Source organism: Xyrauchen texanus, chromosome 6 (genome assembly GCF_025860055.1).
Source record: "Xyrauchen texanus isolate HMW12.3.18 chromosome 6, RBS_HiC_50CHRs, whole genome shotgun sequence".
NCBI classification, from domain to species: Eukaryota; Metazoa; Chordata; class Actinopteri; order Cypriniformes; family Catostomidae; genus Xyrauchen; species Xyrauchen texanus.
The window spans coordinates 31,303,147-31,328,143 of record NC_068281.1 but is presented as its reverse complement, the minus strand read 5'-3'; the positions used below and the strand labels follow the sequence as shown (position 1 = coordinate 31,328,143).

General features: G+C 38.3%; 1 protein-coding gene across 2 annotated transcripts in view; it reads right to left on the bottom strand.

Annotated features, from left to right (window-relative positions):
• Positions 1–19,756, bottom strand: part of zfyve9a (zinc finger, FYVE domain containing 9a) — a 37,900-nt gene extending 18,144 nt beyond the window's left edge. For both annotated transcript variants that reach the window (XM_052128429.1, XM_052128430.1), the window contains exons 1-7: positions 19,570–19,756; positions 8,901–9,000; positions 5,090–5,197; positions 2,436–3,958; positions 921–1,020; positions 336–512; positions 86–249 (exon numbers count right to left, since the gene is read on the bottom strand). In XM_052128429.1, coding sequence (XP_051984389.1) covers positions 86–249; positions 336–512; positions 921–1,020; positions 2,436–3,958; positions 5,090–5,159 — 2,034 coding nt within the window. In that variant the 5' untranslated portion in view covers positions 5,160–5,197; positions 8,901–9,000; positions 19,570–19,756. The remainder of the gene's footprint in view (positions 1–85; positions 250–335; positions 513–920; positions 1,021–2,435; positions 3,959–5,089; positions 5,198–8,900; positions 9,001–19,569) is intronic.
• Positions 19,757–24,997: the final 5,241 nt, after the last annotated feature.

Sequence of the window (24,997 nt, the reverse complement as noted above, 5' to 3'; positions counted from 1 at the left end):
ATTATTCCTGAGGGAAAAAAAAAACAAATTTTACAGATGAATTGTTCAGTTTATCAAGTTTGAATGGAACAAAGTAAGTTCTCACCTCAGAAGCATTGGCGCCTGAGGATTTGCTTGAGTACTGGGATGCAGCCACAGGCTGTGGGGGATTGGAATTTGCCGCAGGGCCTTTAGCAGAGTCTGTAGCTTCCCCGTTGGGGAGAATGCCATCAGCAAACCATACCCTTCTTTGCTCTCGAGTTAGTGAACCTGGCAGTACACAACCATGGTGAGGTTGACGATCAGCTAACTCTTGTGTCTTAATGAAAGTCTGTGTAAATCCACAAATTATTTACCATCAGTTCCTGGCTGTTTGAGGACACCGACGGGCACCATGACAGTTGGTGGTGGGGAGCTGAGTGCTCCTGACGCCTGGGCCTGCTGCAGAGGGGGAATAGTGGAGCAGTACTCCGCTGGGTTGTTGGGATTGGGGGTCTGATTGCAGCCACCTCCCATATTTTCCCATGTTTGAGCTAATAAAGGAAAGATTACAGGGTCTGGTTATTTACACAGTACAACTTTTAATTTCAAATGGGTCCTTTTTACTTTCTTACACTGTACAAAACACTGTACGTTTTTAAATCAATAAAATCAGTTGTAAAATGTAGGATTTGTACATCTTCAAATGCTCTCTGAATCACCCAAAATAAAGACTTCAATTGAACGCAACACTTTTGAATTATACCACCATCAATTTAAAAGAAAACTACAGTAAGCTATTGCTACAGACAAGTGCCTTTAAAAATGATAATAAAGGGAACCGTGTAACCATGATTCATGTTACATGAAGGTACCTGGTAAATTAGATTAGTATGAAAATTCACAGAATACAATGGAGAATTTATCATTACTACAATTTAGAATAGTTTCACTTCACTCACCATTCATGAGAGCACGGTGGCAGGTTACACAAACTCTCGCTTCTTTCCTGTCCATGTACATCAGCCTGCTTTTCAGACTACAACATGCTGCACAGAATACCTGGCCAGACACACACATCATAAACATGCTTGTTTGAAATGAATGTGCACAACAAAATGAAACTAAATAAAAAAAAATCTTTTTAAAAAACAGGGCCATTCAGACAACACACACTCGTGTTGCAAAAAAGCTAGACACATCACAATGAATGCAAACTTAACATGTCTCGAGACACCTGCATTTTTATTCCAAATAAGTACATGGTCTAGAAGAATCACAGTTCTGTCAGATTAGACTATTTTGCACCATAGCTACAATTCATTTTCACAAAATTCCTTCCACTCGTTTCAGCCCATATCTGTGCAAATGTCATCAACGATGCAGCAGTTTATCACCAAGGGAAATTAAGGCACTATTCCAGCCGATCCGCAGCTATTTTTAAGTGCAGCATCGACAGCCATTTCTCCGACAGTTTCACATGTTTTAAGATATCCCAACAATTCCCTCCTTTAAATTCTACTAATTTTACAGTGGTATGGTTATCAGTATGTCAGGAACAATAGCTACCACATTATGTGACATTGCAAAGCATGTACAGAAAGGTAAGTGACATTTTAACTGTGAGAGGTGGGACAATCTTGAATTCCGCGAGCTTCCAACTTGCATGAGCACAAATTTTAACTAGATTTTCACATTTTCTGAAGAAAACTTGAGTGGCGCTTGCCTCTGCCAAACTTGGTGCTACGATGCTAAGGTGTGAGTTGTTACAATGGAATTGATATGTAATTGCTGAGATGGTTTATACATTGCTATGAGGTTGATAGGGTGTTCGAGATGGTTGCTTCCTGGCGCAAGTCAAAAGAGCCCATCTCCACGTCTCTATAATATTCAGACCACTAGATATGGTTTGGATCCCTTCTTAAATGAAAATCAATGGATTTATACACCCGTTTTAGAGTCTGCTAGATAAAAAAAAAAATTGTAGGAATGATTGCTTTGAAAAGTAATACCACATCTCTCCTCAACAAATTACACAATGAAGTATAATTTATGTCTAAAACCCAAACTGGGCAGGCATAGCTGTGCTCGAAAGTTTAATATTTAGGTTAGGGGTTTGGATGGATCCCTAAACCTAGAGGCCAAAGTTCGCTTCTACTTTCCATTTACCGCTACATCTCACACTAAAAGAAATTTAGTCATCAGCACAGTCCACGCAGAATGTCCATGCGCAGCCCAGTCTTCGTAACCTCTACACATGTGCATGAAGTCGACTGCATTATAGAGAATCACAAAGTAATGGAATCATGGATGCATCAGTAGGGGCTCGCAGTCAACAGACTATACGTTGAAAGGCTTGTACACAAGGTTTAATAACACATGGAAAAACTAACCATATCCTAGCCATAGGTATTAACTAAAATAATAGTGATGCTTGTCTTAGCAAGCACTTCTAATGAATGAACAAGAGGCCTTACCTTTCCACAAGCCCGACAATGATGTCTTCTTTTAGTGAAGGTAAACTTGACCTCGCATTTCATGCAAATAGGTGCTTGAGAGTCAGGAACCCATACAGGGGCCAGCTCCCCCAAAGAACTGAAAGGTTTCCTAGAGAAGGCCCCCTGTTGGCTTGCCAGAATGTCATTGTCGGGACTCTCAGAAGGGATGAGCGAGGCTGACGAATCATCACAAGTCTCTCCATTCATTCGAACTACTCTAAACTCTGTTCCACCACAAGACGACTCGGGGCCTTCTGTCATACACTGCGTCACCAGGTTCTTGTTCTTGCCAGTAGTGCCAAATTCATTCTGGACCTGGCTCAAGAGAGGCTGGGGAATTTGCAGCTTTAAACTGACAGGCTGTTTTGGCCGAGCACCTCCGTAGGGAACACTGACAGGCTGCAGCCGGCTGTTGTTGAGTTTGCCAGTTCTCACAGCTTCTGATCCCCGAACTGGATCACAACACTCTTGCTTGCTCTCCTCCATCTCTTTTTCCTCTGTCACAGAGTCCTCCTTTGAAGGAACTGGTGGCTGGCTGTCCGCATCTCTATCAAGGTCCACAATCAGTCCATTGGACAGGGACTTCTCCACCCCTGGTGATTCAGCAACTGAGTCACTGTTTGTCCCATCCTGGGCTTTATTTAGTGTTTTGTCATTCTCGTCCTGATTTGATGTCCAGGTATCTTTTCCTTCACTTTCAGTCTCAACCACTCCACCATTCTGAAAGGCACCCTCATGATTCTCTCTCATGCAGTCCAGCTCCACACTTCCATTAGCTGTTTTGTGCAATACTGTTTCCCCTTTCTGGGTATCACTTCCCTCTGGAAATTCCAGATTACAGTCCCTCATTCCAACTTCCTGGTCCCCTACAGGTGAACTACCACTGGCAGTCTTGCTTGCCTCCATCTCAAAAAATGAGCCACCATTCTTAAAAACGGATTTCCTACTTATAAGTACTTCCTTGGGAAAGGAGAACTGAGAGTCATTAAAACCAGCACCACTTCTCTCATCGGTACCATTCTGCTCCATCTTAAACTCAAAGGGACCAGTATCAATAACACTTTGTTGGTCTGAAATAGGTTGACTTGTTTCATTTTTGTCCAGAAGGACTTCCGAACATCTGCTATGATTAAGACTAGCTGAAAAGCTGTTTTCCAGGCCCACTCTGTTAGAGGATGGCAAGTCCGGCAACTGCCCGTCAGTGCTCACCAGCTTGCCAATATTGGGCTGAGGCAGAGGGGGACTGTGAACATCTGCTTGCCGGTCCTCACTCCTGCCCTCTGGTTGTTGCCCCAGCCCCTGTTTCCCCTCTAACCTGGTGACTTCAGCCAAAGAGGAGCTGTCTGAGGTGTGGGCATCCAGAAGAGGCTTGAAGCTAATGGGACTATCTCTTGGGCTGAGGTCAGAGTTGGTTAAGGCAGGGTTCAAGGAAAGAAAGTGTGAAGGAGGGGCCAGAATCTGAGTCCATTTGGCATCCGAGAGAGTCGGTGTGTCTGTATCATCTGAGTGGACAAGACAAATAGGGAGAGAACTCATTAGCTTCCTTCTGAGAAAGTTTGAAAAGATTGAAACAAATAAAAGATAAAATGAGAAATTAGGACAAGCCAGATTGTAAAATGTTCAGGAAGTGGGCCAATCTGGTCATCGCCTTGGGATTCATCTGTAAAAGTGACACATGAATGCTTTGGAAAGTGGGCAGGCATTTCCTGTCCCTTACGTACACCCAAGAATGATCTCACACACACACACACACAAACACACACACACACACACACACACACACACACACGACCGTGTGACACCAATTAAACAGTCTTTAGGAAAATAAGAGAGAAGCAGAAGTCCTGAGGGGAAATGCTAATTCGATTGACCCCATTTACACTACAGACTGCTGCCACCAGCACAGCTACCTTCTTGTGCTAGCCATGCTTTGTGCAGCTCAACCTAAGCAGCAGTGCCAAACATTTGTTATACTTATGCACCCGAGTTCCTCTGGCTCATTCATTATGCTCCAATTCATTTGACTATGCATGTTATCTGAAGATATGTAAATGTACTAAAATATAATAACATTTGTTCTGTACAGCAATCATTTTTATTCCATCGAACACATCAGTTAATAAAGAGTATTCATTCTCTCAGCATATATTTAGCCTTCTTCACACTGTCAGCAATTGTTTTCGAAGGAGGTCACCAGGTAATTGTACTGTTGGTTACTAGTAGGCATTCCTGTCACTGGACAATCAAATATTATTGGTGGGCTCCGCAATTGGCCATAGCCTTTGAAAATCGGATCACAAATGACGAGTTATGTTAGTAAAACATGTATCAATGTATGAATCAGAAGGCCACCAATTTCTGACATGGTTTTCCACACATTCTCTTTTATTATATCCCAGCATGTAGTCAGGGACAAAATATACAGATACTTTTCCCAGCTGTGTTCGCTGGACATCTACATAGCATCACAAGCAGTCACCATCGCTCATGTTGCTGGAAATCTCCAACTCTCACTAAAAATGAAAGACTTTCAGAAGCTTTATTGCTGTCAGTGTGAATGGGGCTTAAGTGTTTTTGCATTTAAATTAATTTAAAGTTTTGCAAGATGTAGTCAAATAGTAGCTTCCTCTTACCTTCATTCTGTTCAAACTCATCCAGCACCTTGTCCAGGTTAAAGGCCTCCGCCTGGAAGTAATTCTCCATGGGTCAAGAAACTCCACCCTGCCAAGCGCTGCATGAACCTGAAAGAAAAGTTGTAATTTTTATAACTACATAAATGCAACATCAATAATTTCCATGCTGGCGGTCGATATATAGTGGATTTTGCGAATAACGATAACTAAGGTGGTGGAAAAGACTGAAAACCTATTCATTGGCTAGTAGTTTTCAAAATATATAAAACAAGTCTTTCATTAACATAACAAGCACAGACATAGAGGCTACAAGAATCCAAAATGAAAAATAAATAAATAAATCCCAGATCCAGTTTACTGTCCAACCAAAATCACAATAATAACTAGAATAAAAAATGAAAATTTTGTGCATAATTTGCAGGGTTCGTACACATTTTTGCTAGTAAATTTCCATGGGTTTTCAAGGACTTAAATATATTAAATATAATAAATTTCAAAAATTATTTTGCAGCATTTTCAAATGTTTCTACTGAGGCTGTCGATTTAACATGTTAACTCATTGCAGTTAATGATATATAAAAATAATGCATTAAACAAACGAATGCAATTAATTATGTCCCTGGACCGTGATAAGGCATGTTTTTAACTTGATATGGTGACCAAAAAAGCTGCGTTTATGGCACGATGCAACCAAAGCGTTCATCTGACCCATATATAAATTGAAGCGTCCTTAGAAAACATACCTAGAACATACCTAGAAATATACCTTTGGACAGATTAACTAATTCAATTACAAAATGGATTGCTGTGGACTGTAGGCCAATGATAGGATTATGTTCAATAATATATTAATAATATAAATAAATATATTGTCTTCTAAAGTCACTTTTTGTCTTCTCATAGTTTTACTTGTCTGCCACAATAATGTAATGCATTTTAATTATTTATTTTTAGGATTATTATTTTTATAATTATTTAAATATAACTATTTATTATTATTTGATCATTATATATTATTGTTATTATTGAATTATTATTATTTGTGGGGTTTCTCAGCAAATATTTATATATTCGAACAATTGTGGTTAAAAAAAAAATCGATTGACAGCCCTAGTTTCTACACATTCTTCATTATTTTAATTTATTGCTGTGAACCCACTGTTTTTACCTTTTAATGCCCACTTCGATTTTTACAAGCCACTTTTTTCCTATTCAAACAAAGAGGAAAATATACCAGTATATCTAGGTACATGTACAGTAAAATGCTAACCACTGGATTTAACATTAATTCAACTCTGAGCACCTCCGGCATGGTCTGAGATAATTTGCAGCACTCACAATTGAGCCAATATTCTTGTAAACAATTTTCGGACCACTGATACAGAGAAATTCTTCAAATGCACATTCTGTGAGAAACACTCAAAAAACACTGAATCAGACATGCATATCCACGGTTTTTCTTTCATCTGTTCTGCAAAATATAAACCATCACGTAGGCTATAATACGGTATCGTTCAGTACTAAAGAGAACAAGAGAACAGAATTGTGTTTAATATTAAATCAATATGGGACGCAGTTTGTCATGTAGTCTATTTCAGCCAGCACCTCATCCAAACAGCTGAGAATGTTTCAAAATCTAAAGGCTATTTACTGTGTATATATATATATATATATACACATGCATCAGTTTCACATATATTTGTCAATGTTAATAATTACAGATTAGAATAGAAAACAAATTGAGAGAAATAGACCTGAAACAGACACCTTTCACGGGAGAGCCCTTAATCTGCTTTTACGCTAGTACATGGATGTGACTCTTGACAGAACCGAACGAGGGAAAGATCAAGGGACAACGATGACAATAAGCACACGTCTTCTCATGTTTTCCATTAAAAACAGGATAACGTAGTTGATACATTCAATGATTGTTCATCAAGAAATGGACAAGCAAACATCACCAAAGGCTTAATTAACATGGTGAGTTATACAAACATTCAAAGACTTAAAATATTCAAACAATAATATAAATATAAAAATTAATTCCTTTACTAATACACTATCCATATGAACTTGAGCAATTGTGAGTGAACTAATCTAGCATTAATGAAGTGCCATTCAGCATTAACTTGTTTTTCCATGACATTTTCAGGCCTGGAAAACACAATTTCTTAATTCCATAGCATATCCCCACAAGGTGTCAGTAATTGTTTTCATTTCACCTCGCCTCTGTAATAAGAACTGTAGAATCATCCAGCACTGGCCACAGTGTAACATGAATAAAAATAAAAATAAATAGGCTATCGGCAACTAGTGGCATATACAGTATCTCACAAGTGAGTACACCCCTCATATTTTTGTAAATATTTGATTATAACTTTTCATGTGACAACACTGAAGAAATTACACTTTGCTACAATATAAATTAGTGTACAGCTTGTATAACAGTGTAAATTTGCTGTCCCCTCAAAATAACTGCACACAGCCATTAATGTCTAAACCTCTGGCAACAAAATTGAGTACACCCCTAAGTGAAAATGTCCAAATTGGGCCCAAAGTGTCAATATTTTGTGAGGCCACCATTATTTTCCAGCACTACTTTAACCCTCTTGGGCATGGAGTTCACCAGAGCTTCACAGGTTGCCACTGGAGTCCACTCTTCCACTTCTCCATGACGACATCACGGAGCTGGTGGATGTTAGAGACCTTGTACTCCTCACCTGGTTTCCGCCACACACGCTTGACACCATCTGAACCAAATAAGTTTATCTTTCTCTCATCAGACCACAGGACATGGTTTCAGTAATCCATGTCCTTGGTCTGCTTGTCTTCAGCAAACTGTTTGAGGGCTTTCTTGTGCATCATCTTCTTTCTGGGATGACAGCCATGCAGACCAATTTGATGAAGCATGTGGCGTATGGTCTGGGCACTGACAGGCTGACCCCCACCCCTTCAACCTCTGCAGCAATGCTGGCAGCACTCATACGTCTATTTCCCAAAGACAACCTCTGGATATGACGCTGAGCACGTGCACTCAACTTATTTGGTCGACCATGGCGAGGCCTGTTCTGAGTGGAACCTGTCCTGATAAACCGCTGTATGGTCACCATGCTGAAGCTCAGTGTCAGGGTCTTGGCAATCCATTCACACCTAAGACCTTGTAACACTAACGAGTCACATGACACCGGGGAGGGAAAATGGCTAATTGGGCCCAATTTGGACATTTTCACTTAGGGGTGTACTCACTTTGGTTGCCAGCGGTTTAGACATTAATGGCTGTGTGTTGAGTTATTTTGAGTGGACAGCAAATTTACACTGTTATACAAGCTGTACACTCACTACTTTAGATTGTAGCAAAGTGTCATTTCTTCAGTGTTGTCACATGAAAAGATATAATCAAATATTAACAAAATGTGAGGGATGTACTCACTTTTGTGAGATACTGTATTTTCTGCAAATTACTTGTTCCAAAAGGGAACTTTTGGCACAAATGAATCCGTAAAACCGATAAATCGGTCTACATCTATTCCATATGACAAAAACAGCTCAGCTAACAAGTTAAAAACCTTGTTAACAAGTGTTTGTGGTGTCACAAAGGTACTGCAAACTGTGAAAGCCTCCCAGAGTCTGGTAGCTATGAGATATATGAGGTTACTGATTCATTCTGACTTAATTTTTATGTTCTATAAAATGCCTTGGTGATCATATAAAGTGCCAAAAATGTCAGACAAGCCCAAATAAATCACACCCACAAATTTGTAATAAAAATGATCAAAGATAGATATAAATATACAGTAATACTCTTTCTCACCTGCCTAGAGGTCCTCTTCAGTAATTGAAGGAAAATCTGCACAAAGGCTCCTGACAGAGCCCTTGTCTCACCCAGTCTCGCACACATTGGACAGCCAAACCTGAAACGGAACAGGACGATAAGAACAGAGGCCAGACCAATGAGATGTTCTGAATTCTTCTAATGCTTGATTCAGCCTAGTAAGCCATATGCTAAATAGATGCCTATTAATACCCTTAGGGCCCAAAAAGAACCAGAATGTTCCAGTTGACTGTTGTTAAAGTCAGAGTTTATATATTTTACTAGAACTTTGAGCACAGTTACAATAAGGTGTATAATAATTCCTTCTGATCCACACAAAGTTGTGGTTGACTCTATGATAAACTGCAACGTGCAGTACGCCACTGACAAAGTGGGTAATGGAGAAGGCTGGTGACACATAAGAACAAGTGTGCTGAGGATTACACGAGAGACGAGACATTCCGGCAAGCAGAGTGTTTTGAAAGTAGCAGACTCAACACATTTTACACTTAGTTAAAGATGCAGGCTCTGCCATGCTGTTAGCGCAAAGCTAAGAAGACATGGGAGGAGTGGAATACGATACATGCAGTTGGGCAAACCATTTTTGTGGGACGGAGGACAGGCAATTGCTCTCCATGACTGAAAAAAACTATCTATCTGCTATGTTTTTAGAATAACAAATCAACTAAAAAACAATTTAAAATAAATGGTAAAAAAATTTAATAATAATAATTAAAAATGAGTTACAACATAAGACTTACGGCTGACAGGCTCAGTCAATATTCACTTTAATTGCATCTTTTTTCCATACAGTGAAATTGGATGGTGACTGAGGTTGTCAATCCCAACTTTACAATTAGGTTCTATTTGTTAACATTAGTTCTAAATTTAGTTATCATGAACTAACAATACAAAAATACTTTTGCAGCTTTTATTAATCTTAGTTAATGTTAATTTCAACATATACTAATATATTTCTCAAATCAAAAGTTGTGTTTGTTAACATCAGTTAATTCACTTTGAACTAACATGAACTAGCAATCAACAATTGTATTTTAATTAACTAATATTAACAAAGAATGCTGTTAAAAATATAAATAAATGCTGTAATATATATATATATATATATTTGTTAATTGTTTGTTCATGATACATAATGCATTAACTAATATTAACAAATAAAACCTTATTGTAAAGTGTTACCAAAAAGACTATTTTGTTTATTTCCATATTATTGAACTTGTCATCTTCCTATCATTGGCTTACAGTTCACAGCAGTCTATATTGTAATTGAATCAGGCCGAGATAGATTTATTATGAGGGCTTTTTTAAGGATGCATCAATGCACACCAGCGTCAGATGCTTTTGGAGGGTCTCATTTGTGTAGGTCGCTGTGTCATGTTAAACATAGTTTGAAACTTAAAATCCCTGCGTTCGTATTTGTGCTCCATTAAGCTGTTTGAATGCAAGAACATGTTTTCATCTTGTTTTATCTGCCGGTCTGTGAGTGTGGTTTGTTCTCTGTATAAGCGCGTTGCCCAAACAGCTGAAGTTTCACTTACTGCCCCCTGGAGAAAACAGGTGGTACTTCAAGCTTGAACTGCTCAGTTGGAAGGAATATTCCTTAACACGGTCCGGGGACATGATTACTTGAGTTTATTTTTCTAACACGTTATTTTTTATATAATTAATCACACCGAATTAACGCATTAAATCGACAGCCTTAATTAAAATACTTGCGGTTCAGAGCAGAAAAAACACTAAAGAACTTGTCTCATGTTTGGGAGCAACAGCACATCACACAGTTCTGGGAGCACTAGCTAAGTGTGTGTGTGCGTTCCTCCACCCTTATGACTTTATCCGTGCACACCTATAAGATATTTTCAAAAGCTCTTTGGCACAGTTTAAGTTTATATTTGACTTATTTGCGCATCAAACTCTTTGCAGGCTTTGGATTTTCAGGATGCCATATTTCAGGATGACCAGAGCAACATTTCAGATGCGATGATTGGTCCACTGGTTAGTCCATTTATGAACAAGTTATTCAGTCACATGACTTTGATGAGCTTCCTGTATTCCTAATAAATTCAATGGGAGTTTATTCAGTAAATGTCTTTCCATCAGTTTAAGTACATTTCTTCTAATCTAATTAAAAATGTATACACCTCAAGTGAGCGTATATGCCTTTTCTGTGCATTTTGAAGATTTAATTCACATCTTGGTGTATCCAGCAGTTTTTATGTGATATACCAAAATGCACATACAAATTTGTGGATGGAAACCCAGCTTATGAAAACACAACTAAGTCTTACATGCTTAAGCAATGTTCTGTGCCAAAGTGTATAGCTAAGGGGTAATTTGTTAAATCTGTATGTGGCAGACCAAAACAGTATCTTATTGTGTTGAATTACACAAATCCACTGCCATACTTGAATACCGTTAGGAGAGTTGTGTTGAAGAAAACAAGCAAAGGAATGTAGGTGGGAGAGCTCATTCCTCACACAAATACCCTTATTTCCCATCAAGACACTTCCTAAGAATGTGCTCATCTATGACCGTACAACATTATTATGGCTTCACATGTCCAAACAACAACCAATAGGAAGTTCTGATCATAAGAAATAACATTTAACCTACATCTGACATGAACGTCGTTACAAAAGTAAACACAAAAATTAAATCTTATGGGAGTTTGTTCTATTGAAAATCAGTCTGAGAAGTTATAAGCTATCCTGCTATGGGTTAATTGTAGCCTAATTGTTAAAGTGCACCTATAATGGTTTTGAAACGTGCCTAATTTTGTTTTAAAGGTCTCATACAATAGATTTACATGCATCTAAGGTAAAAAAAAAACACTTTAATTTGCAGCAATACCTTTTTTTCCCCAGTGTCAAAAACGGCTCAATGAACCATTCTAAAGGATTCTTTCTAAACTCCTCCTTTCAGAAAACCTACTCTGCTCTGATTGGTCAGATGTCCCAGTCTGTTGTGACTGGTCTACCGCTGTGTAGTCTAGTGTTTGAGGGCAGGTCAAAGCGGTTCGCGAGCAGCCAATGAAGACCAGAGGTGGGTTTTTTGTTACCAATTCACGTAGGTTAGTACAGGAAGTTAATCTGGAATTACTAACGACTAGTTTCAGGTGTTCAGTATCGGTTCTTTCTTTTGGGAGTCAATAACTCCATTTGTCATGCACTTTGATTTTTGAAACTTTGCAGACTTTTTTACATTTACAAGCAGCTTTATAAAACACTACATGAAAGGTATTATTTGAAAAACCATAATAGGTGCTCTTTAAGGATGAGTGATCCTTACGCAAAGTCTGCTGATTAAGTACGGTTGAGTGAGCACATGGAGGGTTACTGAGATTACTATAGTGTTTTATTATCATCAGCGTTTCCCTTGCCATTATATTAGGGGGGCTTCCCGCCCCACCTTGAAGGTCAAGTTAATTTTATTTTCTATATAGCACCAGATCACAACAGAAGTCATTTAAGGTAACCTTTCCTATAGAACAGGTCTATACCTTGTTCAAATGAATAAATATTAAACAAACTAAATAGCCCTCATGTTATTTATCTTAATTACACAACGGCATGTCATTTCTGTCTCTACATGGTCGCGCATTTACAATTCTCCTCTGCTTTCTGTATCGCGCACGGCCGAGTTCTGCCCCGATGCGCGCACACACAGGTGAACATAGGGGTGTTCCATTCCAGGTTTTCTTCAAATGTAAAAAATATACAATCTACTCAACTTTACTGCAAAAATAAAAAAATGTATAGGGATTAAATACGCACAAGTGAGTGATTTCGGACAGTATCAGAGTCAACACCGAGAGTCGATTCCTGTGCTCGAGTCGACCCCGACTCTGGGGCGATTCAGAGTTGAGGAATCGACTCTTTTGGAGTTGACTCCCCATCACACACTCCCACCAGCGGACAGAGAGCACGCGTCGGAAAATATGTTGTGTCAACCACCTGAAAAGCAGACAAAAATATCTGCTCCCAGATATGGTAAAGATGGCAACACTCGCTCTCCTGCAAGTAGCAGCCAGACATCACCGGACGACAGGTTTTGACCCAGCTTGGCTGTCAGAGGGGAAATACTCCCCCTGGCTGTACAAGACTGATCTTGGTAAGTAAATACATACATTTCATACATACATGCATGCATAAATAGACAGGATAGATAGATAGACAGGATAGATATACAAGTTAGATAGATAGACAGACAGACAGACTACAGAATGAATAGGGGATTATTTCAGTTTTCTTTTTGGTTTTAGGAATTTTCTGTCGAATATGTAGACAGCATAAACAGGCAGTTGTGAGAGGAAAGCAGAACTTAACTTAAATATGTGACATTTTCACATGACATTAGAGGTCGACCGATTAATCGGTCGGCTGATTGAATTTTTGGCATCGGCCAATATCCAAGTATATCAAGCCGATTATTAGGCAGGCGCATCTGTGGGCAGCCTAGTGTTGTTGTGGAACATGTGTTCGACGCACGCTGCCCCTAGAGTCATTTTCCAGCAGAGTGAGCAGAGTGAGCAAAGAGTTTGTATAACTTCTTTATATTTAATTAAAAACTTTTGATATGTTACTGCCAACTTCAAGAAAAAAACGCGACAAACGCGACGTTCGGCTACTTTGGATATTGATAGCGTAGTTGAAGTTGCATCATCACAGCAGAAGGGTTGCTATCATGTCACAATAAGTAAGCAAGAATTTTGCAATTACAGACAGTGAATCTGAGACTTTTATTTGTTCTGTTTGTGTGTCTTATATTTGAGAGGGTTGTCACTCAATGCAGAGAAATAATTAATAAAAAAGATACCAACGCACTATAGGCTAGTGAAGGACTGGCTTTGGTAAGCTCGGACGTTATCGGGTCTGCTGTCGGTACTGGAGAAATTAAGAAAATACATTTATTATTGCTATAAAGAGAAAGTTATTTTATCTCGCCAGCCATTTCTATGTATAATAATTCTATGAAACCATTCGTCTGTGATGCAATTTAGCTATTCGCAGTCGGAGAGAGAGAGAGACATCTCTCTCACGCGGTGTCACAGCGAGCACAACAAGAGCCCTGCTTAATGAGTGACAGAACTAAACATTCAAACGTAGCCTGGTTTAGATCTGTGATATTAGTCTGATTTTATTTTAGATTTCGCCTTCCAAAGATTATAAAAATAATATTTATACATAAGCCGCATTCTGTCTAGCACAACTTCCTTCCCTTCACAGCGGTGCACCGACATTTCTCCCTAAAACTCAAACTTAACGTCAGCATCAGCACGATCGGTGATTGTTGTAAAATGCAGTCTAGCTAAATTTTTGCTAAATTGCGGGACACATTTAATAATAAAAAGAGTGCATAATAACAGCGTGTAATATATATATATATATATATATATATATATATAACAAAAAGAACCGTTAAGAATACCGTTGAAGTACCAGATCGATAAGCAGTATCGGTAAGATAGTAATACCATTAAAACTTAACGATACCCATCCCTAGTTATGCCTGTGCTTCTCTTGGATGCTCTGAATATTGGATTACGTGTCTGGATTGCCCCTTAATTAAAGCTGCATTTGGATCTGAACCTTCGTGTCTCGGAGCAGTTCGTAACACCTGCTTTGTTTATTTAATATATTTGTTATACATTATTTATACAATATGTTTTTACATTATACATTTTTAATTTAAGTCTACAAGTGCAAGTGGTTTGTGTTCAATAAATGTATTTGTTGAGAAATTTTGTCTATCTTAAGTAATTATTTGTGTTACATTTTATCTTTCAAATAAAAGGTTCAAATAAGAGGTTAAAAACAAGCACATATCGGCCAAAATAAATCGGCAGCACTAATCGGCCATCGGCCGACCCGGATTTCAAAAGATCGGCATCGACATCGGCCTGAAAAAAACAATATCGGTCGACCTCTACATGACATTATCATGAATGCTATACTGTGTTACTGATATTATTTTGAACCTTTTCAGAACAAGACACAGCTGGCCATACTGTCTGAACTGCCCTCAAAATATGAGGAGTTTTGTGTCCTGTACCCAACTATGAGCCTGCTGGCTTCCATTGCCCTGACGTTCCCGGTCAGCAGTGTAAGGACTTCTCAACCATGAACAGGGTAATACATACTTTTCACAATGGGATTTGCTGCTTTAAGCTATCACTATTTTAAGCTATCACTTTTAAAGCCTAAGAGTTAATGTATTTGCAGGTCAAGACAAACATCCGCAATAGGCTGCAAGAAGAAGACCCCTCCTTAAAGATGTAAACCTAGGGGAAACATTGATCATTGTACCAAAGAACCAAGTTCACTTGCAAATAAAATTCATTTGAGAGGACTGAACCTCCTAGTGTTTTGTAAATTGCTTTGCCATTTAGTTGCTACATGAAAATTAAGATCTAGACCTAGCAAATGTTTTAAATTATTTTTCACATTAAACCAATTCTAGATGATCCATTAAATTAAACTATGCATTACTGTAAAGGCCAAAGTATACTTCCGTTGTCTGCATTGCTAATCATTTCGTGCACAGTAGGGCTGCAACTAACGATTATTTTAAGACGAATAATAATGAATAATAACGAAGATTATTAGAATTATTTTCTACTATTCTGTGATTATTGCAATGATTAATCATTAGCTCTTAACTGCTTTTTCAGCTTGTGCCCCGACTTAAAAAGTTGTATTAAACATGCTTACTAATAATTAAGGACAAAATAATCTTTTAAAAATACCTCTAAATGACGTTCACTGAATTAAAAGGGGAAAAATACTTTTTATTAACTTTAATTCAGTAAAGAAATTCACTGCAAAAAATCCTATTGATCTCAGTTGTTTTATCTTGTCTTCCATTTAAAATAGTCTAAAAATCCTTAAAACAAGATCAATTTAATTGAGAAGCAACATGTAAGATATTTAGACTTGCTTTAATAGAATGTATCTTAAATATACTGTAAGTGTATTTTATATATTAGTGTTTTTTTTCACTTGGTTATAATCTGGGACATTTTGATAGTAAAGACTAAATATACTTATATTCAAGATCTATTCTCTAAAAGCAAGTCTAAATATCATATATGCTGCTTCTCAGGTGAATGCATCTTTTTTTTAAAGGATTTTTTATATTATATTCAACATTCTCAGATAACAATTTTTTCTTCTGCAGTATAGCTGCTAAAGAAACTGTACATTGTTTTAAAGGAGTTTTAGATATTTAAATAGGAAAACAAGCCAAAACAAAAAGAAATCATGAACGTATTTTGTTGCAGCGTATAATGTGGCAAAGACTTCCCTCTCTCACCTTTCTGGTCACTGTGATTCATCTTTAACTCACAAAAAAATAATTTATCTTATTAATAAAGCTGCATATTGCCAATTTTCTTCACAATAAGAAATGCACATTGACATATATTATGATTCAATAAGTCGCGATCCATCATGTTATAATCTAGCTGTACTAAGTCTGCACGCTCGAGGGATGCTTCCGTATTATTTGACCAATACCTGATCTGCAATCGTTGATTCGTTGCTATAGATGACTGTGGCAGCATAGCAACAAATCCTTCAAACCGTACAGTGAATCCACCCATGTTTTCATACAAAGAGCTTTAGATTCAGAACTAATCACCAAAGTTAAAAAAACGCACTGTGTAATCCACAGTGTATTTAATGCAGAGCGTAGTTCAAATTTGCAACATTTTAGCTTATTGTGTCTTTTATTATGAGTCACTGGAATAAACTAAACGTTTTGGAGACAAGCTAGTTGCGACCCAAGAAACCAGGGACTATTCCTGATTAAGATTTAATTACTCAGCAGATTCCCTGAATAATACATGGAAAGTCAGAGTCAACCAAGTTGCAGTCTTTTAACGCCTGCACTTAGAATGTGTAGGATTGTATACAGATATTTAAAAGCCATTGGAAGTTACATGTACAGCGTGTAATTGTTTTCCAAATGTGTTTAAAAAAAAATTGAGGTCATAATGTTTTTTTCCTTTATATATCTTTTAAACGTTATCAATATTTCATGTAATATTCAACAAAAATTTATAAAAATTTTATTAGACAAAAATAACCAATAATAATTATAGCATACCGTATTAGCTACTTTTTTTTTGTGAATTTTGTGGTTTTGTGAACTTTACTTGCTTAGACTACTATGTGTTTTAGACAGTTTAAGATATTGGAAAAATGAACATTATCCTGATATGCTAAAATCACTCCCTGTATTCCCAGTAAATATTATTTTAGCAAGAAACTAACAAATTTTCGAGAATGTCATGTGACAAGATCAGTTTGGACTTTTGCAAGGCATTGGAATGTGGAGATCTGTCAACTTTTTTTATACATCAAGTATGGTCTTCTTTCCTGTTATTGTTCATTTTCCAAAGCATCCTTCTGCCCCAGACTGTGCTGTTAAGACTGTTAACGGGAAGCTCAGTTTGATTGCTTCCACACTCCAAGAATCGTTCCCTGTCACTTTCTTACCACTGAACTGGATAAACTCTATGGCAAGCTGCGGCATTTCACCCATCCATAACAGTCATCCTGAACATAAGGCTGCATAAATTAAGGAATATCGCAGGTTTGATACTAGTCAAGCACTACCAAAACAAAAACATTTAGGTTACAGTGAGGCACTTACAATGGAAGTGAATGGCAGCAATTTTTGGAGGGATTAAAAGGCAGAAATGAGAAGCTTATAATTTTATAAAAGCACTTATTTTAAAGCTTCTGTTAAATATTTTGTATTTTTTGAGGCGTAATGCCATTTAAAACTTTGTTATGATCATTTTACGGTTTATGGCATTACATTGGCATGGAAATGAAGTTGATAATTGGCTATAACTTCACACAGAAAAGCAATTTACCACATAAAAATCACATAAACACATATTGTTTATGCCTTGTGGCTATACTTTTGAAACAATGAGTATTTTCATGTTTACGGATTGGCCCCCATTCACTACCATTCTAAGTGCCACACTATTACGCATATTTTTGCTTCTTTTTCTTTTTAAGAAAAGGAGGGAAAAGTTAAAATAATGTTTTGTGGTAATCAACATTATGCTACAAATGCTTTCCATTTAGCTTAACTTGTATTGAACCTGGAATATACCTTTAAGGGTTCTGGTGGACAAACGTTAAGTGATGCTCCATCAAAAGCTGAGGAAAACTAGATAATGCAAGAGCGCAGCAGGCAAAAAAGAGTGAAAGCAACATACTAGCCGCTGTTCTGCTGTTAGTAGTGAGGTGCCACATTTGCAGGAAACAACATTAGTAGCTCAGATGTCTAAATAAAGCAAACAGGCTGTATCTGTTGCTGAAGGAGCATGAATTTGGCAGTCCACTGGGTTCACTGGATTTCAAGACCTTCCTCTGTATTGCATCTCCTCTTCTCCCAAATACAAAAATATATCAAGTTGAGGTTAGACTCAGTCACACATTAATAAAGTTGAATGAGTAACAGTAACTTCTGCACTGCAGAAGTGTTGATTCACTCAGGCAAAACAAGTGCCAAGCCCTGATGACTCTACACAAGCCCCACCAGAATAAAACAATATTGTCAAATCTGAACATTAAAAAAGGTTTGGTGTCATTATCTGTGATTATTACAAGTTAGTCATATTTGCATTCTTAGCTGCATCCCAAGTTCCCAAAATAATCACCAGTGATGTTTGAGAAGCTTGTGGAAGGCTACCCAAAAAGTTTGACCCAAGTTAAACAATTTAAAAGCAATGCTACAAAATACTAACAAAGTGTATGTAAACTTCTGACCCACTGGGAATGTGATGAAAGAAATAAAAGCTGAAATAAATAATTCTCTACTATTATTCTGACATTTCACATTCTTAAAGTAGTTATCCTAACTAAGACAGGGAATGTTTTCTATGATTAAATGTCAGGGATTGTGGAAAAACTGAGTTTAAATGTATTTGGCTAATGTGTATGTCAACTTCTGACTTCAACTGTGATTCTTAAGTTAAACGGTGTTCTGATGACAAAATAAGGCGAGCGGCAAAATATTGGTTTCTGTATCGACATACAGTTTTTTGTTAAAATCGGTGCATCCCCTATTATTATATAATGTCTGTCTGTTAATAACTGTTTATTAAAGTTATTACAAAGTGTTAACAACAGTAATATATACTTGAACACACACATTTCATAGCAACACTGTGTTAGGAGACCACACACACACACACACACACACACACACACACACACACACACACACACACAGCTGTGTATTGCTGAGGTTATTCTGCAGTCTCCACAGACTCTATTAACGATTGCTAACTATTAGCAGGTCAAATATCCCACTACAGAATTTAGCTTCGTGCTCCACTGCATATGTTTACTAACCTGATTACCAGCTATTTATAAAGGCTTCACAAACAGTCAGACAGAGGGTAATGTAATCTTAGTGCTTAGAAAGTGAAGATAAAAATGCTTCCGCCTTAATTAATCCATCTCTGGAAAGAAACACACAGTTTAACAGCTCTATTGGTGAATCCTTCTTCACTCTTTCTTGTTTTTTTTTAGACTAAATGAGTCTAAAATGCTGAACTCGTATAGTAAACATCACAGCTATGATAAGAGAATAACAGTTTGTGTGTTGCTCGTTCACTCACCGGTGGAAACCCCGACATCTTCACGCACGATTCCGCCATGAAACTCCACGGGTAAAATCCAACATACTTCGTGTCGTATAAACAACCGATAACGTCTTTGACATCATGTATATCTCCTGGCACGGCTAGGCCATTTTCCAGTCTTCCACAGAAGTCGGGGTAGAAATAGTTCGTGCGACGGCTCTCGTAAATCCCTCCCCCGAATGGAGAAGAAGGTTACTACGAACTGCAGCAAGGGTGGGACATTTTGGCTCAAGGTACGCTGAGGTGGGGCGAGAGATTCCCACACTGACAGTTTATGGTTGAGCCAAAATGGCGTCTATTTCGTAACCTTGTGTGGTAAATGTTTCACAGCGGGGTGACACCGCTGTGCCTCTGAATCCCGTGGCAATATTACCGCGGGGCGGTACCCGAGCCGATGTGACGTCACTACTACGCAACAATCGAGCATCTTTTGGCAGCAAAGACTTTTGTTGCAGATCTCGTGCATCTGGGTAGTGCGAGTATTTTCAGATGAATTTGCTTTACTTGATAAACCACCTTTCCTGATTTAAAAGGATTCATTTTGAGTAAATAATTGATGATTGTATGTAGACTACTGTATTATTACTGTATGTACACTCAGAAAATATATTTCAGTCTGTTTTTAAGATTTATTCATTTATATTGAATGGCAAATGTCAATTTCCAAAGAACTGGGTAATCTTTAAATGATGTGTATATTATGAATTCGAAATTAATTAAAACTATATAGTAAATGAATGACAATAAATGAACTTTTAAAACGTAGTAAACAAAATTCCTGTTTTAAACAAAAGAGTTTGGTAAATGGCAAAGCAGGCATTTTTTTACTTAGCAAATTTAAGCATATTAAAATAAATCTAATTTGAAATGGACTTAAATATTGATCTGTTTCTCACCCACACTTATCATATTGCTTCAGAAGACATGGATTAAACCACTTATGCTGCCTTTATGTGCTTTTGGAGCTTCAAAGTTTTGGTCACCTTATAATTTAATTGTGTGGACCTACAGAACTGAAATGTTCTTCTACAAATCTTCATGTTCTGCAGATGAAAGAAAGTCATAAACATCTGGGATGACATGAGAGTAAATGATGAGAGAATTATAATTTTTGGGTGAACTATCCCTTTAACAGTTTGAATCTAAAAGGTGATTTGCTCTATTACCTGTAAGATGGGACTTCCTTTTCTACAACTCGCCATAATGGTTGTTCCAATTTCTCCCATTCTTATTTTTATATATTAATCCTCTGTGAAAGCTTCATCAAATTAGCCAGAATATTTAATAAACAAACATGCAAGGAGTAGGTAATTTGTAGATCTTTTGTGAATTACAAATGTTGCAATTCTGTGGAAATCTGCATCAGTGTAGCTTCGAAGTCTTTCTAGCATGTCAGTCCACTGTCAGCCATCTTTGGAATGCTCAAAAACAGTGTCTACCCGTCTCGCTCTGGCTAGGTCTATACATGGTCAGGGCTTTTCTTAGTTTAGGGTCAGTGACTGTGTTCAGGTATTCTGCCAGTTTATATTCTCTGTTTAGGGACAGATAGCATTCCAGTTTACTTTGTTGAGCTGTTTGTTCTTTCCAATATTTTAGATATTTTTTTTTTTTTTATTTGATTTGGTCTAGCTGAGTTTTGTTCTGGGGTTTAGCTGGACATGTTTTAGATTGCAAAGTCAGCTCAAAGACCAACCAGCTAAGGGGGTTTAGCTCTGAGGTCAGCTCTTTCTGTCTTAGGGCATTGTGGTGAACGGTTTGTGCATCACAATTTTTTAAGTGGGCATGAAATTTAATGGATCTTTTTTTTTAATTATTATTATTGTGGGTTCAGTCCTAATTCTGTTCTGCATGCATTATTAGGTGTTTTTCATTGTACTCACAGTATATTTTTTGCAGAATTCTGCCTGCAGGGTCTCTATTGGGTGTTTGTCCCATTTGGTGAACTCTTGGTTTGTGATTGGGTCCCAGATTTCACATCCATAGAGTGCGATGGGTTCTATAACCAATTTAATTATTTTTAGCCAGATTCTGATTGGGATGTCAATTTTGATATATTTTTTTAAATAGCGTAAAAAGCTCTTTGTGCCTTGTCTCTCAGGTCTTTCAAAGCCATGCTGAAGTTTCCTGTGTTGCCGATGTTTATTTCAAGGTTTGTGAAATTATGAGTGTGTTCTAATTCAATTTGAAGTTATGGTGTTGCTCCTGGGTGTTTTTCGGAATATCACTATTTTTGTCTTTTTGGGGTTAACTGTCTAACCTCACTATCTGCATAAAGTGCGACACCCAGTGGTCAGCGTGAATATCGCGGTGCTCTGTGTGAGTTCATCAACAGCGGGCAGTTAAAATTACTTTGGCCTTCAGACTGCAATAAATTGAAACGCCATTAAAACACCTTACTAAACTGTCTGATGGATCACAATTATATGAGGTCCACTGCAATCAGAACTGCGTGATGCATTAATGAGACTGTTCTTCTTCTCTCTCTTTTTTTTCTTTTTCTTTTCTTCGAAAAATGTATTGTGCTATTGAGTATAAAATGTTGTCACTAGATGGCACTAGTTTCCCATTCAGCCGTAGCCTTACACTTGTTGTAACAATGTGGATTCCAATTTTGGGCCTGCTGGAGCAATAATGCCATAATCTCAGGCTGAAAACAAATGTGTTTTATTATTAGGGCCCAAGCCTTGAAAAGGCAAGGCCCTATTGTTTTCGTTAGGATGACTATGATTATTATTAGGTCCCAAGCCTTGAAAAGGCAAGGCCCTATTGTTTTCGTTAGGATGACTATGATTATTATTTTTTTTACGACTATTGGGGCACTTTTGGGGCTCTTAACGTGCTCAAAAACTCTTGAAACTTTGCACACGGGTCAGAACCCGTGGCCATTAGGGCCGGGCTGAAGCTGGTACCGGGGCGTGGCAGGGGGGCTCGACGGCGCCCCCTGGAACGGGGTCCGAAAACTTGGTCCATAAATCAAACACGCTTGCATGTAATAATATGAAACTCGGTACACATATAGATCTCATCGTTTCATATATCCTTCATACTTTTACTTTTTACCTCAGCCCAACAGGAAATTGTCTATTTAGGGTTTTTTGGAAACGCATGCAATGGAATTTGAAATACTCCTCCTGGAGAATTCCACCAATCGCCACGAACCTCGGTCAGCATGAAGTCAAGACATTGAGGATGAAAAATTGCCGGCGGAATTTTGATATGTCGAACGGTTTGGCCGTGGCGAGGAAACGAAATGATGGCGTGAAAAGAGAAACAGGAAGTGTGTTATAACTTCTGCATACATTAATTGATCTCGATGAAACTTCAGCAGTGTGTTCGCTGTAACAGGCCGATCGCATGGATGTGACTATTGTGAGTCAAAGTTATAGCGCCACCAACTGGCAGAAGGACGTGTGTCACTTTCAAAATGCTTTGAAATCACCCTCTTATTTTTACCCGATTTACTTAAAACTTTTGGTGTGTAATGTAAACACACGGCAGATGTAGACATGGGAAAGGATTATTGATATCTTGGATACTGTTGCCGCGGCAATGCTTCAAACTCGAATATTTTTTTGATGCTTTTGAGACTCTTAGCATACTTGAAATTGCATGAAACTCGACAGACACATCACATTTATTAGCCAGTAGACATGTGCAAAGTTTCAGAAACGGGCGTGGTGCAGGGGCTCAGTAGCGCCACCTTTTGACAAAAGTGAGGGGGTTGGTTTTATACTTTGACCCACAGTCACAAAACTCAGTAATTATATTGATCTCATCGAGCCGGACAACTTTCTAATTTACAGTCATTAGCTCAGACCAACAGAAAGTCAGATATTTTGGTTTGAATGTGGATTTTTGGAGAATTTTCTCTGCCTCTCTCACTGACCCTACGTCTCTCTGTGTCTGGGAGGAGGGGCTGATTTTGCTGATGAGTGAAATGCTTTTATTTTTGTTTTCAAGGTTTTGGGGGCCCTTAACGTGCTCGAAAACTCTTGAAACTTTGCACACGGGTCGGAACCCGCGGCCATCAGGGCTGGGCCGAAGATGGTACCCGGGCGTGGCAGGGGGGCTCGACAGCGCCCCCTGGAATGGTATTCGAACACTTGTCCGTATATCAAACACGCTTGCATGTAATAATATGAAACTCTGTACACTTGTAGATCTCATCGGGCCGAACAACTTTCGTGCTCTAAGTTTTACGCCAGCCCAACAGGAAGTCGGCTATTATGGGTTGTTTGGAAACACATGCTCTGGAATTATGTATATTTCTCCTAGAGAATGAATCCAATTGCCACCAAACTCGGTCGGCATGAAGTCAAGACATTGAGGATGCTACATTCCGGACGGATTTTTGATATCTCGAACGGTTTGGCCGTGGCGAGGAAATTGATTTAGGACTAAAAAGGACACATGAAGTGTGTTATAACTTAGTTAGTTCTATCTACAGTTACAAAACTCGGCGTGTATATTGTTCTCGTCAAGCTGAACAACTTTCTAATTTACAGTCATAAGCTCCGACCAACAGAAAGTCAGATATTGTGGTTTGAATGTAGATTTCTCTGAATTTTTCTCTCTCTGACAGACAGACCTGCGATTCTGTGTGTGTGTGTGTGTGGGAGGGAGGGAGGGGAGGGGGAGGGGGAGGGAGAGGGGATTTCTCTGTTGGGTAAGATTTGCATTAAGATATTGTTTTTCAAGGTTTCTGGGACTTTTGGGGCCCTTAACGTACTCAAAAACTCTTGAAACTTTGCACACAGGTCAGAACCCGCGGCCATCGGGGCCGGGCTGAAGCTGGTACCCGGGCGTGGCAGGGGGGCTCGACAGCGCCCCCTTGAACGGGGTCTGAAAACTTGGTCCATATATCAAACATGCTTGCATGTAATAATATGAAACTCGGTACACTTCTATATCTCATCGGGCCGAACAACTTTCGTGCTCTAAGTTTTACGCCAGCCCAACAGGAAGTCGGATATTATGGGTTGTTTGGAAACACATGCTCTGGAATTATATATATTCCTCCTAGAGAATTAATCCAATCGCCACCAAACTCGGTCAGCATGAAGTCAAGACATTGAGGATGCTACATTGCCGACGGATTTTTGATATCTCTAACGTTTTGGCCGTGGGGAGGAAATTAATTTATGACTAAAAAAGGACACGTGAAGTGTGTTATAACTTAGTTCTATCTACAGTTACAAAACTCGGCGTGTATATTGTTCTCGTCAAGCCGAACAACTTTCTAATTTACAGTCATTAGCTCCGACCAACAGACAGTCAGATATTTTGGTTTGAATGTGGAACACATTGCAAATTAATCTTTGAAGCTCCAGAAGGCACATAAAGGCAGCATAAAAGCAATCCATACTCCATTGGTATAATTCATAATTCCCGCAGTGTACTTGCT